Genomic DNA, 17,636 nt, shown 5'->3' with positions numbered 1-17,636 from the left:
TTATTTAGATTCAAATTGCTTTAGTAAAGTATATTTTATCCCTTGTCTCTAATAAAAACTTTCACTTCTGTTTTTTTTTATCTCCTGTTCCTTTCGTAATAAGCTCCTCTCAATCCTTAATTGTAAAAAAAAAGAATGAGGGCTTGGCTATGAACTATAAAATATTTAAAATTTTATTAGAAAAGAAAGAAAGAGAGAAATTAATTTGTTAAGAGGAAATTGTAGCGTCTATGGATGGTATATTAGAAGCTTTTCATCTAAAACCTCTATGATGATTTAATTAAAATAGTATTCTCATTAATTAAGGCTCTCCATATGATTTAATTAAATTTTGATTTCTCATACCGCAAACACTTTGTGAAGATCTATACGAGCAAAACGCTGTGGTAAACCTCTATTATTTCACTTAATGTGAATATTTGATTCAATTACTATGCAAAATAAGTATTTTTACCGATGTTATATTTACTTTCGGAAAGTTGTAATCTTTCCTTAAAGTAGGAGTGGTTGAATAGGGAAGTGTTACATTGGTAAACCTTAATCAAACAGATTTCGTAAAATTTTGTGAAATACAATGAAGAACATTTTTTTATGGGAAAACACACTTTACTTCTACTAGATGTGTGGCATATGCCCGATCATGCGAATTCTGGTTATTTTTGGTTGGGGGCAACGTTATGTGTTATTTCTGGTCGGGGTGCATGATTCAATAAGCTATTAATTTTTTGATTATAATTCTCTGTATATCAATTGGATATGAGATAATAGGAATAAAATAGTGTGGAATATAACTTCATTCGATTTAGCATCATTTGGATTATACGATCGGTTATTTCACAGTTTGCGAGTTTTGTCCACGCTTTTTCTTCACTTACAGGGCGCATTCCGAAAGTAATGCAATTACTTTTTCAGAAGGAAATTTACTGGACACATTCGCACAATTACTTTAAATTATTCAAATTAATAACCTTGGGTTTCCACACATTTTTACAGTGACTCTGCCATGACCAGTACACGTCCAGGAAGACTTTTACGAGGACATCTCGCATGGTCCCCGTAAACGACCCTCAGGACTGATTGTGTCCCTTCTAAGGACAAAAAATCTGTTCATTTCAGGGCTGCCTTAATATGAGGTAACAGAAGTCATGAGAAAAAGTCTGCCGGGGAGACATCAGGAATATTGGGGGTCAGGGAAGCATTTGAACCTCGTGTTTTGTGAGGAACTCGCGGACTCGTAGTGCGTTGTGGCAAGGCACTTTGCCGAGATGGAGTAGCCAGGTAGCAAAGATGCCTTTTTTCGTCCTGATGAACCTTTTTCTGGAGTATTTCCTGCATGTACATGTAATAGATAGCACTAACTGTATGACCTTGAAAACAAATTTCTTATAAATCACTCCTTTGCTGTTTAAAAAGACGATGAGCTTTGATTTCACTTTTGATTTTCTCATTCTTGTCATTTTGGGGAGTTACCTCTTCCCTGCCCTTCTAAAAGACCAATACCCAACTCAAAATTGTGAGTAAGACAGAACAGAGTCCCCGTAAGCCTCACAAATCGTTTTGTTTGTCTCCTTCAGAGATTTTTATCAGTTTTCCATAACACTTAAACTTTGCTCGATTGTCGCTTACCTCTTTATCTTGACATAGGTGACGTGCAGAGGTATACAATAACTAACGGCCTGCCGCTTTCACGGCTTAGAGAGATTTGAAACTGGTTTTGTTGTAAAGCTTAGCGTTGCCTCATTTAATTCAAGTAGTTGCATCCCATTCCCGTCAATATGAGCAGCGCAGGAAATTCAATGGCATTACTTTTGGAACGCACCCTGTACTTCGTATTTTTGTCTGTTTCATCGATTAAAGTCTGGTTATTAATTTTTAAAACAATTCTCATTGTCCGATCGGATTGAAATTTCTCACACTTGCTTGCTTTTCATGATAATACTATATTCAGAAATAAAAATGAAATTTATCTATAGTTAAAAAACTAAATTTCTATATGAAAAACAGTATTATATTTTCCCAATCTATGGTGCTAGTTATGAAATTTTAGCGAAAATTTATTTAAAAGGTCTGGTTTAATCGGTTACATGACTACCACTAAAAAGCAAAAAGAGTGATTCGCTTCGGGTCCCACTTTACTAAGAGACTTATTCCCTGTAAAAGCCTCTTATGTTGAGGCCGTAAATCCCGTTACGGGACCGCGTTCTTTTGTTCCTTCGGAGGAAGATCTTCGGTTTGACCGGTGCCGGCGCAGGGTCTCATAACAAAGTGCGCGTGCGGATAAGGTTTATATATTAGTATTGCGTGTCAATCCTTAATCACCCATTAAACTCTTCTACACTCACTTCAATAAATTGTAAACAGACTTATAGACTCGTTAAGACAAATCTCCCGCCTTCAACGTGCTGCGCACGGAAGTTATGGGCACGGTTCTAGCATAAACAAAAACCTGCCGATAGAGTATATTTATTTTGAATGTTAATAAACCGAACCAGCACCCACGCTTCATTCTGAGTGACGAAACGCTTCGTACTTAGTTTTCAGTGAATTTTATACCGTTTTTGAGAAAGAGTGTTTTTAATTCTACGTTAAAACTTTCGCGGGTACTATACATGTTGATAAAAAAATTCTGGGCTATGTCGCCACGTCAATTTTTGGGTGTCCCCAACGTTTCCCGACCGATGCTGGTCTCTTTTTAATGGGAATCTGATGAAGTAGGAGTTTTTATTCATATGCATATATATAGGTATCCGTGTCTGGGGATGAGGGTCGGGGATCCCGCTCCATTTCCCCGACCCCCGACCTATATATATACGGCCTCGGTGGTGGTGGGGTATAGTCCTCGCCTGCCAATCCGTAGGTCGCGTGTTCGAATCCCGCCTTGTTAGATGGTCCCTATCCAGGGCATATATGTTTGTGATGTTCTATTGTTAATGTTGAAAAATCCGTTGTAAAGGGCGTACTGAGCTGTTTACGGGGAAGTGGGAAATAAATAAATATGAATAAATATTCCTACTTCATCAGATACCCTTGATAAAGTAACCAGCATCGGTCGGAAAACATTGGGGCCATCCGAAAATTGACGCGGCGACATAGGCCAAAATGTTTACCTAACAAGAGTGTTTTCTTTGTCTTTTTTTTAAATTTTAATTCCAATTTCCTTTTTATGTATGTCCATAGTACGTGTTCTCAAAAGAAAAAAGTTTACCCAGATAATAAATTAAGTTCAAAAGACCATTCAAGTTATAGAACTAGTTATGAATGAGAACTTTCGAGATACAAATAGCATCCATTTGTCTTCCATATTACGACTCCGAATACTAGAGCTGTAATGTTCTCCACTCCAAATGATATACGTAAGTATTCGCCAAGTAAGCAGGCCCATCCCTTAATGTCCGTGTTCTATTCCTAGCCCAGGGTTCAAATCAAATATTCAATCTCTGTTCATTCCGCATCTAGAATGGGCGATGAATTACCTTAATCGAAGGATGCCGCGGTCGTGGTCGAAATATTTCACCATGTGTGAAACAATTGCGTGCCCATTAGTTACCCCGGCCGTTTCCAAATGCGGGGCCTTCCTCTAAGCCCTTGTAATGCATAGCCAATATCAGAGTGGCCTGCGCTATCTCGCGTAATTTGTGGGATACCCGCATGTAACCAAGGTATCGCAAAACCTATGACCCTAACTCTCGAATAGCTAGTGAGCACGCATGTTTTGTTTGGGTTTAATTTCCAGTTTCAACGCGAATTGTTTGGGGAAAACGCCTATTTCTGGTAATATACGGGTTATTACGTTTCTCTTATGCAACCACAGTGATTTTGTACGAAATTCTTTCCATTGTACCCACTGCTCTACACTATTAATCTATTTATATCTATTTCTACCACTATTCTATCACCAAGATTTTTCAACAATTGTAATATTAGTTACCTTCACTTCTACCTTCAGTTTTTGTACCAGAAAATTATTCCGTGCGAATGGTGCGTTGCCTTCCTTTGCAACTCTTCCCTTCCTTTTTCTGCCGTTTTGCACTACTATTGTTCTTCATGTACGGCCTTCTAATATTGTTTGTTTTTGCGTATATCCTCGATAAAAGAAAATAAATTGTTAATACCCATAATGTATTCTTGCTACCGCTGATTTTTCAACGGATAAGAGTTATCATCAAGTACTCTGATGTACTGAGTACTTTGTTTAGACTATTGCTACCAAAGTTAGAATTATCCGGCGATAACAAGTGGAAAATTGTGAGCTGAATTCTAATATTGCTATTATCATGCTCTATACCAATCTTCTCGAGAACAATCAATTTCAATTTGTAGCGATGACAGACTGACACAAAGTACGACAAGTAAACCTACTTCAGCCAGTAAAATTCCAATCTATCACTCAGTAAGTCAACCCTAAAGTTGAGTTGTACCTGTGAGGGTAGACCTCATAGCACACTCAGCCGTGGGTGACTGAATTTCGCTCATTCGTGATATCAAGGGGGGCATTTCCTTTCCTTAGGATTACCTCGCTCAACGAGTTTCTTCCTGAGGGTGTCCGAAGGCTACATCAGAGATTTGACCCGGTACCTTTTGATAAGAAGCTAAGCGCACTATTCACTAGCACGCCGTCAACTTTAATTTGTTTCATCAGTTCTTCGTTGAAGAGGATCCTCGTCGTCCTCCTTGCGCTCCAAATCACTGTGCGACCTCTTAAGGGTTTCAAATTTACGCTCTCCTATTTTTATTGGTTCTTATCTTCCTCAATAAAAGCGATGAAAATGTAATTGTCCACTTTTAATTCTGGGATCTTCTCTTTTCGGCGGGTCAGACGGTTAATCAAGTACTCTGATATACTGCATATTACATCTAGAATAAGAAGTGGAAATTATTAATTTGATCTTTTATAATGAAAAGCAAACATTATGGTAACTACGCATAAATTTATTATTGCATGACTTATGATCAATTATGTGAAATCACAAAGGTTTTTACTTTTCATCATTTTAAGCCACGCCCGAGGCAACCTATTTTATTGCTATCCGTATGATGTGACTTCTTTAAAGTGATGAGTAATACTAATATATATTTCTCCTTATAATCGCTTTTTCCTCTAAGGTTACAACGCTTTTATAGCCATTTGGTTACACTGGTGTGTTTCTTTGCCCATCTTGTGCACTGATATTTATCACTATTGATTATTTCATGGGAACTAATTGATGAATTTTATTTTCGCGATCTTAGTGGGGGTGCCAGATCCTGCACGTGATGTTGCAGTACTCGATGGTGGCCTCATACTTCTGGATGTTTTGCGAGGGCCTCTACCTGCACACGCTGCTTGCCGTGGCTTTCGTCTCTGCCGAGGGATGGGTCATCCTGGCTATCCTGTCCGCCGTAGGATGGGCCCTCCCTGTGCTACTAACAGCCCTCTACGCCGGACTGCGCATGGCCGGACCCCCAGAAGAGATCGAACAGTACGTAGTACCCCACCACCTACATTTGCCCCTCGTGCTATTTCGCAATAATAAGGATGTGAATTCGGACACTGAGACAGTAACACGCCATGAAAATGAAATACATGTCATTTTCCGAAGCGACATGTCTTTCATTGAGACAGTAACACGTCGTGAGAATGAGAGACATGTCGTTTTCCGAAACGTCGGCCAATATGACTTAATTAACCTGGAGTAGAGTCCGAGAAGAATTCATGAGTATTGTTCACCAGGAATATTTAAAATCGTTTAATACGAAGGATGTCCAGAAATTAAGAATGGAGAATTTTTCTATTACATGAAAAAGCATTTTTTTCATGATATTGAAGGTATTTCTACACCTACATAATGCCCTCCGAGCCACCTCAAGGGTATTTCAAGAGATTTTACTAAAACAGATTACTACACCTATTTCGATTCTTCGAAAACAATCGAAACACACATAGTAATCTGTTATATTAAAATTTGTGGAAAATACGATATCTTAGTTGATCATTAGATATGTTGTTCCACGATATCTCTCCACAAAAACTTCAATTACGAGTTTTCAATAGTAGCGAGATATCTTTTTGGAGCTACTGCTACAGCTGAGAACTTCGACGCGTAAATCAGGATTTTGAAATCGTTCGATTTAGCCGGGGGTGATCAATCACCAACAAGTAGCATGCAAGAGGACCGCCACATGCAAACTACCAGTGTTTTGAGTCTCTTCTCATAGAACTCTTTCGACATTTCCTTTGTCCGCTTAGACCTCTTGTCTCAACTCGTCATCGGTTAAAAATTCTTTTCTACTCACGTGAGTCTTCATGAAGGGGGAAAAATAATAATCTTTAGGCGCGAAGTCAGGAGAGTATGAATGGTGGTTTCAAATTGCCCAGCCAAACCAATTCAAAAATTCCTTCCTCAACAATGAACCTCATGACAGCGCGCACTTGGCGGGATTTCCTATCGATGTATTTCTCAGAAGCAGCCATTACGACGTGAGTTTCGGTACTAACGAAGGTCACTAGTGCCCGTTGTGTTCAGAGACTTCCCTCACAACCGTACAGTGTTGCCAACTATTGAAAAATTAATCCCGCAGCGAGAGAGCTCAAGAGTACTCACACTTTCATATGCCTCGTATTTATTACTCTAACCTTACTATTTTACATTACGGTAAATTGGGACTCATCGGAACAGGTATGCATTAATATATTAATTAATTAAGAAGCTTACTCAGTTATCCGAAAAATCTCGTAATTATAGATGGATGGATGCTGAAATGCAACAAAAAAGCTCCCTTAGGATTGAAATACTTTATGTACTATGTTATCTGTTGGTATTTTTTAATACTAACAGTATAAACATTTATTTGAAAGTCTAAGAGTTGACAATCAATCATAAATTTTTCTCTTAGCTTCCACGTTTCGCGTCCACGTTGAAATTGAACAAGCAATGCGCTTTGAGGGTTAAAATGCTTTATTTACTCTGTCATATGTTGTTAATTTTGCAAATATAAAAATAGTTTTAAGATTTATCTGTTTATCTGAAATTCTTAGTGCAGATTATAAATCACATTTGCATAATTTCTTAACTTCCACGTTTCGGTTCAACGTTGAGTTGTAACAAACAATTGAGGATTATAATGCTTACTTTACTCTGTTATCAGTTGGGTTTTCTGCAATTTTGCAAAGATAAAATTGTTCAAACATTTATAAGAAATTCTTAGAACAGGTAATAAACCGTGCATATTTCTCTTAACCTCCAGTATGGGAACGTGTAATATTTTTATTTAAGCAGCACAAAGAGATATGATGAAGGAGCTCATGGTGATTCGAAATGGGATATAATGTAGAATGCACAAAACAGTTTTAAAGTTTTTAAAACATTGTATTTAAACGGCTTATTATTTTCCAGGCTCAAACTAATTTTTCCGTTGGGCTCTGTTGTAGGATATATGGACTTAAAAGACCTTGGTCATCCGCCTATGCTTTTTTAAGGATATCAGCTCTATTTTTAAGGATTTCTTTAGGATTTAGGCTATTGGAGATCATTTTACGCTCGGGAGCTATCCTTTTTTTTAAAGCGTAATCTCTCCGTGACTACGCAGAAAAAATTGAATTCACGGTCTCTTTTTAAAGAGAAGTTCAATCTCGAAAGAGTTTTACCGGGGGGCACAATCAGGGTTGGCTAAAAAAGTCAAGTGGGCAGAGGAGACAAAAGTAATTTGAACGCTTATGGGGATACGCAGAGATCCGGAGTACGTTTTTTTCAGGACGCAAAGGATCGTTCTCTTCCAAGGGTATTGTTCCGAGGTCCATGGTATGACTCGAAAAAAAATGCGCATTCCGAAAATCTCTTTTTACGCTCAATTTTCTTAGGGCTAATTTCCTTTTCCTAGTCGCGTATAGCCGATTTTTTTCATTTCTCCCTAACTGTATCTCTTCGTGCCATTCGCGAGCATCAGTGACTTCTTTCCGTATTCAAGTGCGTATTTTTTCCTTCCTGGGAATGTTTATTTCCTCGCCCAGTTAAAGAGAATAGTGTATGTATTCCCAGTTTGCTTTACATGGAAATATGTTATGTTATCAAAGACTATTACGGCTTCTGGCCGGTAATATCTCTCCATTCGGTGAACGTTTTGTATCTCGAATCGCGTTCCATTATCAGGGCTGATGGCGAGTGAAACTTTAATGGAGTAAATACTTAAACTGTAATTTAATTTAATTTTAGTTTAATAAATCAATTTAACTGAGTGGAGTTTAAGTCCACCGATCTCCTAGAACAGAGCCTAATCGAGGAATAACTTTGAGTCTGAGTAGTAAAAAGCCGTTCAAATACAATGTTTTAAACACTAAAGAAATATTTTGTGCATTTCCTTATATATCCCATTTAGTGTCATCATGAGCTCTTTCTTCTCTATATATTTAGCCAGATTTTATGTTATATTTATTGTAACTGCTAATATTGCCACTAAATATATATAATAAAATGATCAGAGGGTTCTGAGTTCAAATCGGAGTGAAATCTTTCGAAACGCTCGAAGCAAGAATCCTTGTAGTGTGAGGTTGCTTTGGGGAATATAATTCGCAAATTCGACTGTAAGCAAAGTTGCACCATGGGCTGTCATGGAAAATGTTGGACAAAATCCAAAATAACCTTTTTCGTAATGAGATGCTGAACTTTGCAAAAACCTGAAAAAATGTATCGTAAACAAAGAATAGGATCCGAATTTCCATGGAAATTAATTGTTATACCGATACAGGCATGCAAAAATGTCATAACTTCGCAAGGAATTAAGATTTTCCGTTTTGTGGGAAAGTCTTACGAATTAAGAAGCTGCTGTCTTAGAGGAATAAATTTATAAAGAAAAATGAAAATAATTTAATAATGTGAAACTTTTTATGTATTGTTAAGATATTTCAGATATTTCAAAGTAAGTTTTATTTTTCCGTTACGTGAGAAAATGGCGAACGTTGATTTTACACGAATTATCACATAAAATATAAATCCGCCTCGGCGTTAATGGCATCAGAATGCAATTAGCAAAGTCAATGTGTTTGGGAACAAATATCTACTTGCTGTACATTTTTTTTCTCTTTCTCACTTGCTAACCTGGGTAATAGGGCGTATAAAATTACATTCCATTCGGTGCTGTTGACTTCGCATGCGATAGAATGAATTCAATCTTTGCTTGTATTCTTTTGCTGTCCGTAAAGCCTTACGGTCCGAATGAGAAAATCCTTCCCAACCCATTGACCATTCCCATTCAACTGCGGTCATTAGGATCATCAGACCCTTAACCAGGGAACATGAAAGCCACTACGAAAGAATGCGTATATTTTTTCCGGAAATGTACCTTCATTTCGGCTTCAGTGGTCCTTCTCTACTTATTTCCCTTTCGCCGTTGGTTGAATACGCTTGCTTCGATTCGAAGGCTTGCTTAACGACCTCTCTGCGCTAAAGGGCCATTAAAATCGAATCCCTCCATAAAAATTCCTCTCACAGTTCTCTTTTTTTACATTTTTATGCCTCAAGTAATGTTCATCCGTGTTATAAAGTCAGTGTCATTACATATTTTAAATAAATTGAATTTGGAATGTAATGAGGCAAACAAATAACAGGATTTTAATTGGGCATAATGCTGAAGTTGAATGAAATTTAAGGAATTGTGATTTTAGAAATTATGCAGGTCAGATTTATAGCTAAGTTATTTGGGTGTTAATGGTACTCGTATGGTTGCCTATTATTCTTGTTGCTTAGAAAGGGCAGAATATTTCTTTCATTTCTCTAATTGTGTGAGAAATTGCAGCCATGGCCATGACAAATTTCTGCTGTAAATATTCTGATAATTTTCAAATGATTTATTCAAATGAGTCGATAAATATACAGAAATCGGTCGGTCAAGAAGTGTAGTTGACCAAGTGATGTGTACTCTTGAAATGCGACGACCATAAAAGTAACATGTATCTGATTTTCTCTTTGGTATGGCACAACGAAGCGATGTTTAGCTATCTATAAGGTTGACAGTTAAATGTGCCTCTGAAGGGCCATTTCCGTTGATCCACTATTATTCTGGATGAACTTCATTCTGTGACATTTCTAGTATTCCTCCATATTCTACTGTGACAGTTGCGAATGCAAGAAAATATCCGCTTTATGTCTCTCAGGTCTAGGGAGTTTAGAATTAAGTTGATAATCCGCCTATCTCCCTTAATTTAATGCCAGACAAATCGTGAGAACATTTTGAAGCTGAAGTTGCCGCGAGACTGGAGGTACCTACATAAAGAGGCTCAATCCTCTTAGAAAGGCATCCGCACCGACAGAGTCATTTATTTTACAAACGAAAGCTCGGCCTTTGCCAATGGAATTGAAGAGTAACTCTCGGCCAAATGCTCGTTATTATAGCGTCGCTTAATTCCTCCATTGTCTCGCGAAAAAGCATGGGCAGAAAAAGGCATTCAGTCGAACCGAGCAGTCTCGTCGTCAACTGCAGTGACAGGTGAAAAGTCTGTGGAAACGGCATTTTTCACTAGAATATGTATATATTTCTCTCTGTCATTGGCCAGGGATTCCATTATTCTGTTCGCGAATTTTTTCTCGGGTGTCAGAGAAGTCCACCAAAAAATGGAGTGAGGAAGAACACAGAATTTCGCCAAAAAAGTTTCGTTCGTCATTTTTTTAACAATGGACCTCGGGAATGCACATAAGGCACTCTTTTAAAGAGAAGTATCGCTGGCACCATTGCCTTTGTTGGCCTTTTTTCAAGTCTTTTTTATCGTTGAATACCCCTAAGGACTTATGAATGGAACAAATATGTAACAGTGTCAAAGGTTTTATCCCCTGATCGGTTTAGAAGCGGCGATTAGTATAGAATTTTTTCAATTTTTATCTTCCGTTTGATCAACCAACGGAAACATATTGGTGTACAGATTCCATGTAGACAATGTGTCAGAATACATTGAAATGCCTCATCTTTTTTTATGCTGGAATTTTTAAAGAAGTAAAAACAGTGACGTGAATGCAAGCTTCAGGGTGGTATCTGAAAGATAACAATTTTGCATTTTAAAGATCATTTTTTCAGAGTGGCCTTTATTGCTTTTATTATTTACTGTCTGTTACTATTTACTCAAACAAATTGTGTCATATTCGTTATGTAATGAGCTAAGAGAGTGGATAAATTTTAAAATACGTTTATACGTATATAATTATGTTTAAAGAGCGTACTGTGCAGTATTCTATTACTGCATTCTTGAAAGTTATATCTCTGTGCAAATCTCCACAAAATTTCCGTACATTCACGAAATCATGTCTACTGTATTCTATATATCGTCATTCTTGTTTGAATCACTTAAAGCAATATCTCGATTCCGAGGTGATAAGTATGAACTCGGTTATTGACATGTTGCTAAAAACCAAATTTTTTTCATTGATGACTTAGTTTTTCAGGCTGATGGTGGAAAGTATATTTGTGAAATTAACTTTTTTACTTTAAGAAAAGAACTTAAACGTCACAGGCATTAATCAGGGTATTCTAAAAATATCCATATAACTATAAGTAAACTAGGTGAACCAAAACCGAATGCGTTATTCCTTGAGTGGGATAAGTGTCGACCCTTCGACATAGCGTTCACGCTTTTCTTCAATGCTATTCTATTAAATTGTGGGTAACTTCTCGCTAAAATATGACCTGTGCATTTTATAATCAAAATCCAACGAGAAAGGGTGTAATTGACTTTTATCACCTTCAAAAAGTATTCAACGGTTTCTTGTGTTCATTTACGGAGTATTTCATGAAAAACTCACCAGGTTATAGTAAAAGCGCATTTATATTTCAGTTGTCCATGCGTTACAACTGAATTTTCTTCAGTCCTCGTGACGGTCATGTTTCTGTTATGCGTGAAATCGACATTGCCTGTATGGAGATAAACAAGTGTTGATTTTCTCTGGCAGCGATGGGTACAAAAGATTATCTTTCCTTGCTATAATTTGTGGAATTTTTTGGCATACGCATTTTTTTACCACATCGTTTTGCGAAACTTGTCTTAGCATACGAAAAAAATTGATTAATGCCACAAAATATTCAAGCGTTTCGCGAAAAAACTGATGCTATGAACTTCATAAAATATTTTACCCTTATTAAAATAATCCCAGACATATCACTGTCCAAACCTTTCTTACGGAAGTGACATCAAGGTAATTGCATGAACAGGGCGCTACGTTGAGTCAAAATATTCGGAAAATAATGAATTAAAAATATATGGATTGTATAACCCACGATCTCTTTCCCCTGTATTTTCATTTTTAGCCTCGATGGATGTCGACTAAGATGGCAAAACATATTAAAAATCAAATATGCCTAAGCTTTCTATTTTTAATCGTGCATTAGCGAAACTACCTCGTTATCCAGCCGTATCGTGAGGACTAATGACTTGATAAGGAAAATAGTCAATGCGCGGCGGCAACCGCATTCTGCCCTCTCCGTTAAAGGTGCCTTGCTCGATAGCGTTGCATGGCATCGTAATATGGATTTAAAAGCAATCTTGAAATCAAAATGGTGAAACATAACACTTCAGACTTCCGTTTTGAAAATACCTGATGTCACAAAGCTAGATGAACTCCGTAACTTGGCGTAAAGTGGCGGCGGAGTATAGTCTACGCTGCTAACTCAGAGGTCCCGGGTTCGAGTCCCACCTGGGTAGTATGCCTCTATTTAGAGCATGAATATTCGTGTACGTTTAATTGTTAAGTCAAAAACCCCAATATGAAAAGCTAAATGTGCTCTTTACGGCAGCATAGCAATAAATAAATGTCTTTATTTTTTTTATTAAATACCGACCGATTTTACAACTAATTGACCTTTAGCATAGCTTAAAACAGTTGAGACCACGGTTTTTATTCAATAAACGAAGTGGAAATTTAAAAAGTAACACTTGCATTTTTATTGATGTAACTTGATATTTAGATATTTCGGAAACGGTGTCTGTATAGTTTTTTTGCTGGAGGGATTTAATGGAAAACAAAAAATTAAAAATCTCAGCATTTGAATTTCAAAATTCTATCTTGCCAACATCTGGATTGAGTGCTGAGCGTTGAATTGAGTTGAGTATAGCAGAGTTTCCGTTGCAGTGGAAAGTAGTTTCGCGAATCCGCGGGAGCGCAACGTCCGACAAGATCACCCGCCATAAGCGATGACTGATTCGCGGCCACTTTCGCCCTCGACCCCGGCTTCCGTCCATCGCCCGTGCTCATGCATATGCATGCGCAAGGACCTCGTAATCGCCAGTATGCCGAGGCCACAGCGCCGCCTCCCTAAAACGAATAAAACATGTGCTGGGAGACCAAATTAAATCTAGGCGAGAGCGATTTTCGGCTCTCGAGCATGGGACCTAGATTGAAATGGCAAAATCCGAGGTTACTTGAGGGACCTGAATGATTGATTTTTTTTTAGAATCTTTTACATTGAGTGTTTTTCGGTTTGAAATTTTATTCCCATTAAATTCGTTACTCACGAAGAAGGGTAAATGTTAGGAATTAGTGAAACATCTGCAAGAGGCTCGGAGCCTGTGTAGAAGGCTGCTTTCGAGCTGCGCGTCCTCGATATACTCCGAGATTATGGGATCACTAATGGGTTTCTGATTGGACGACTAAACCAGTATTTTTTCATATCGTTTGTTGTCATTAGAAATTTTATTTTCATTAATTTTTATGTTGTAGGAGAAGGATAAGTATCAAGGATTTTATAAAATCCATCAACCGTAGTTCAAGAGCTAACGTATATCATGTCCCACATTGATATTGTGACGGCACCCCGTAAATAACAGCCAAAATGTTTATTTCGTTGTGTGTTATATTTTTTTATTACTTATATTGTGCGCATTGTTTTTTTTTCATCTTTTTGAATGAGTGAACAAATGAATAGTGAAAGTGATTGGAAATTAGTTCGCGTAGCTCCCACTACGTCGTCGCCGTTTATGCCGAGTGCAGACGACGTTAGCGCAGGGAATATTGGGTAGGGGAGGTGAATAAAAAGGGAGACGCAGAGTGAGAAGGGGCAGATGGTGACGCACAAGCAAGCAGTGACACAGAAAGAGAGAGAGAAAGGTTCTAGTGAACGCACCACTGAGACGGAGTTAGTTAACCCTTAACCGGTGACGTGCGGTCTGAGAGACCGCTCCGTATCTAAAGTTATGAATATCTTCAAAATTGCTACTACAAAATATCTATAATCCTCGGGAGTGTCATAATTTTGTAAAATAAGGACGAAACACTCTTAAAATTTAACGTATTTATTATTTATTTCTGAAAACTTTCAACTGAATTTGAGCAGCGGTCTGTGAGACCACACGTCACTAAATTGGAAAAACCGATAAACGTAATGCTGGTGGAAATTATTCAAAAAGTTGTTAAAAACAATACCTTGTGATTTTTCAAGAATAATAATAATAATTAACAATTTATATGGAAGCATTTCTAGTTGCATAACGTGGATAGTTAAGTACTTAATTAAAAAAGTACCATAATTAAAATAATACCTTAAGTGTTTTCGATATCAGTTTTTTGATCCTGTTTCAAATAACAATTTTTACTGAAAAAGTTGGTTCGTATTTGGAATGCATAATATTAAATATAAATTTTATAATAGTTGAGAAGTCAAAGAAACAGTAAACTAAGCAATAAAAATGACTTTACAACGTTTTACGAATTTTTGTTTTATTGCGGTCTCCCAGGCCGCACGTCACTGTTAGTGTAACAAGAATTGCACGTCACTGGTTAATGGTTAACACGCCGAGAGGAGGAAAAGTGGGGGATGGCCTTTGCTTTTTGGACTACGCTACGCAATTTCCTAGGCATTGGAGTGTCGACGTCCTGGAAGAGGTACTTGCCACAATCCAGCAGACGCAGTCCGCCGTCTGTTCGTCAGAGTATCCTCCACAGTTGATCCTCGCCGGAAAGGAATCGTAAGCTAGCCACGCCCCAATCCCCTATACCCTCTAGTGGAGCTTTAAAAGCTTAAAAAGTGTGCTCTAGTGCGTGCTTCATGTTCTCATGCATTTAAGGGTGAGGAGGAAGGGCCTTTTTTAGTTAATATCTCACTGTACACTATCTACCTAAATTGCCTTGGCGACTAAGTCATTTTCTTTTAAAGGCATTGCTAAAGAGTGTTAAATCTCTTTGTTCGTAATTATTGCAGTTTGTTGTGTTATTCAAAGAGTATTTTGTGTTTTTGAGGGTTATTTCTTGTTCTCTTGTTTTAACTTATTAAAATTGGCATATGTGAAAAAGAAATAGGCCTAGCATCCTATTATAAATTTATATTTGTCACCTTATTCGGCGATTCCTCCAGAACTCTTCAATTCTATTATTTTATGCAAATCAAACGGTGCTGGCCGCTTGAAATCCAAGTTCCCACATCTGTATCGGAGGAGGGGAGTGGAAGACGAATGCTGTGACTCCTCCGACCCAGGAAAAATAATTACGTGTGTGTCACCCCGTTGGCTAACCTCACTCGTCCAAATATCCTCGGAGCGAACGGATGGGGGTGGGTAAAAGCTTATCTGGTAGTTGGGACCGGCACAATATAGAAGCTGGATACTGAGTCACAATATGCATCTTTTCCAATTACTTTACATCTAAAAAATTTGAATTTTATCCCTGCCACAAAACTATGGTAGTCCACTCTTTACTTTTAAACTGACTTCATTAAAGGGGATGAATAGAGACATATTCAACGAATTAACGGATTACGATGAAGAATATTCTCTGCATTCCAAACATAAGATTGAAAATATTCAAATCTATCTTTTTAAATTGACTGTTTTGTTTATATATAAGGCGGTAATTACTCTTTTGTGGTATACATAGGAGAAATCCTCGTAAAAACCTGTGGGTAAATGTGCATCAGATACATAAAGGTGTATTCGTAATGCGAGAATGGAATCGGGCTTATGTGCAGATAGTTTTTTTACTTCCCATAAAGCTTTTTCTACTTCCATTCCTCTTGCTGCAATACCTCTTTGCCGAACGTATCATATTGGCAATCCAAAGAAAAAAAACGGAGAACGACCTTGAGTGAAAATTCATTTGGGGATTGCAACGGGTAAATGTAGAGCCTTTGATTAGAAACTTTGTGGGGCATTGAATTTTCGCACAAGAGAGGAAACAGTTTGAAGAAGGATAGTGCAAAGTAAAATTTTACGAATGAGGCTGTAAAACGAACTCATTACTGGAATGAAAATCGGCAGAAAAGGATGCTTTTCTTTCATTCGAATAGGCTTTTTATGTTCACAAATGAATTAAAGGATGTGCACGAAGCATCCTTCCAAAAAACCCATTCTTTCTACAGTTAGCAATCTACTGAATCTTTTTTGTTCCAATTAAGGTACTTTTTTATTTTAAATTTCTTCATATTACCTATAAGTACAAATTTTCCGGTACTTAAATTGATTTTAACCTTGCAGAGCGTATGCTCTGTATCGTCGGAATTGATGGGGAGAAGCAAGAGCCATTTTTGATGAATTTATCATGATCCATTTTTTTAATTATATGATTACTGATAATTGACTTCGCGGAGGGTTTTTTTGAGCATGAACCGACATGTTCAATCCCCATGACCTATCCTGAGCTTTACATTTTTTATTGTGCATTTGTTTTCTGCAAAACGGAGCCTTACGCTTCCTCTGCTATTACGAGTTATATTTAGAAGTGATGTATTTTTTTCCTCAATTGTATTGTCTTGCACGAGATTAAGATTAACTCTCTTTTTCTTAACATAAAATAATAAAAATTTTCCCGAAAAATATTTTTAAGTAGAGTTCGTCGCGGCGCGGCGTGGCGGAAGATGTCGAGACACATAGTCCAGTTACTCAGTCATAATAAGGCATAATGAGATTCATAGACGAACATAATTCTTGTAATAACAGAGCCACCATATGTTCAACTTTTTATGTAATTTCCTCCTTGATCTTGTGATCTATCAGAGTTAACTGCACAAATCAGTGGAAAATATTACCAACTATTTTACAAAGTTTGCTAATGTTTCAGTCCTGAAGCAATATTTTTTTTTCATTTCATCAGTTACGCAGATTACACAGGCCAACAATGAAAAAACTTTTTTACTGAAAATACCTTATTCTTATGTTTTTAAAGTTGCTGAATTCAAATATGATTGTTTTAAAGTTGTATCACCCACCATTTATTCACATTTTTAGCTAAATTTATGTATTCAAGCAATATTTTTAGAATTTAACAGCTTTTTTATAGTTATAATAAAATTGAAAAAGTAGGTCTAATGAACGAAGATAGTGGGGATTACTGTTGGTACTTCACCGAGAAGTTCAGCAAGCGATTCATCGCAGAAAAAGCTACACAAGAAGCTTCAAGGAAAAAAGGGTAAGAAAATGTAGACCAATTCCAGTTGACAAGTGAACCCTGTATTATCACGCTGTAGTTAATACAAACAATTTTATCACGATGTAGTGAACATTAAATACAAACAATTTTATGGTGTAACACAGTGTTTCATTGATTTCCCTGTATACCGTATAGGGGTATTAGACTAAATATTAAATACATATTGCTTGGAAACTATGGGAGCTACAAAAAAACAAAGGCCAGGTTTGGATTCGGCACTTCAAAGTCTATAAAGATCAGCTATAAAAATAAAAAAAATTTTCAAAC

At 37.2% G+C, this 17,636-nt stretch overlaps 1 protein-coding gene across 6 annotated transcripts in view; it reads left to right on the top strand.

The window, feature by feature from the left end:
- Nucleotides 1-17,636, top strand: part of LOC124163718 (calcitonin gene-related peptide type 1 receptor-like) — a 510,985-nt gene that overhangs the window by 457,975 nt on the left and 35,374 nt on the right. For all 6 annotated transcript variants that reach the window (XM_046540792.1, XM_046540791.1, XM_046540787.1 and 3 more), the window contains one exon: nt 5,230-5,459. In XM_046540792.1, coding sequence (XP_046396748.1) covers nt 5,230-5,459 — 230 coding nt within the window. The remainder of the gene's footprint in view (nt 1-5,229; nt 5,460-17,636) is intronic.

This window comes from Ischnura elegans, chromosome 8, assembly GCF_921293095.1.
Source record: "Ischnura elegans chromosome 8, ioIscEleg1.1, whole genome shotgun sequence".
NCBI classification, from domain to species: Eukaryota; Metazoa; Arthropoda; class Insecta; order Odonata; family Coenagrionidae; genus Ischnura; species Ischnura elegans.
The sequence above is the reverse complement of the archived record's forward strand: the minus strand, read 5'-3'. Positions and strand labels throughout refer to the sequence as shown.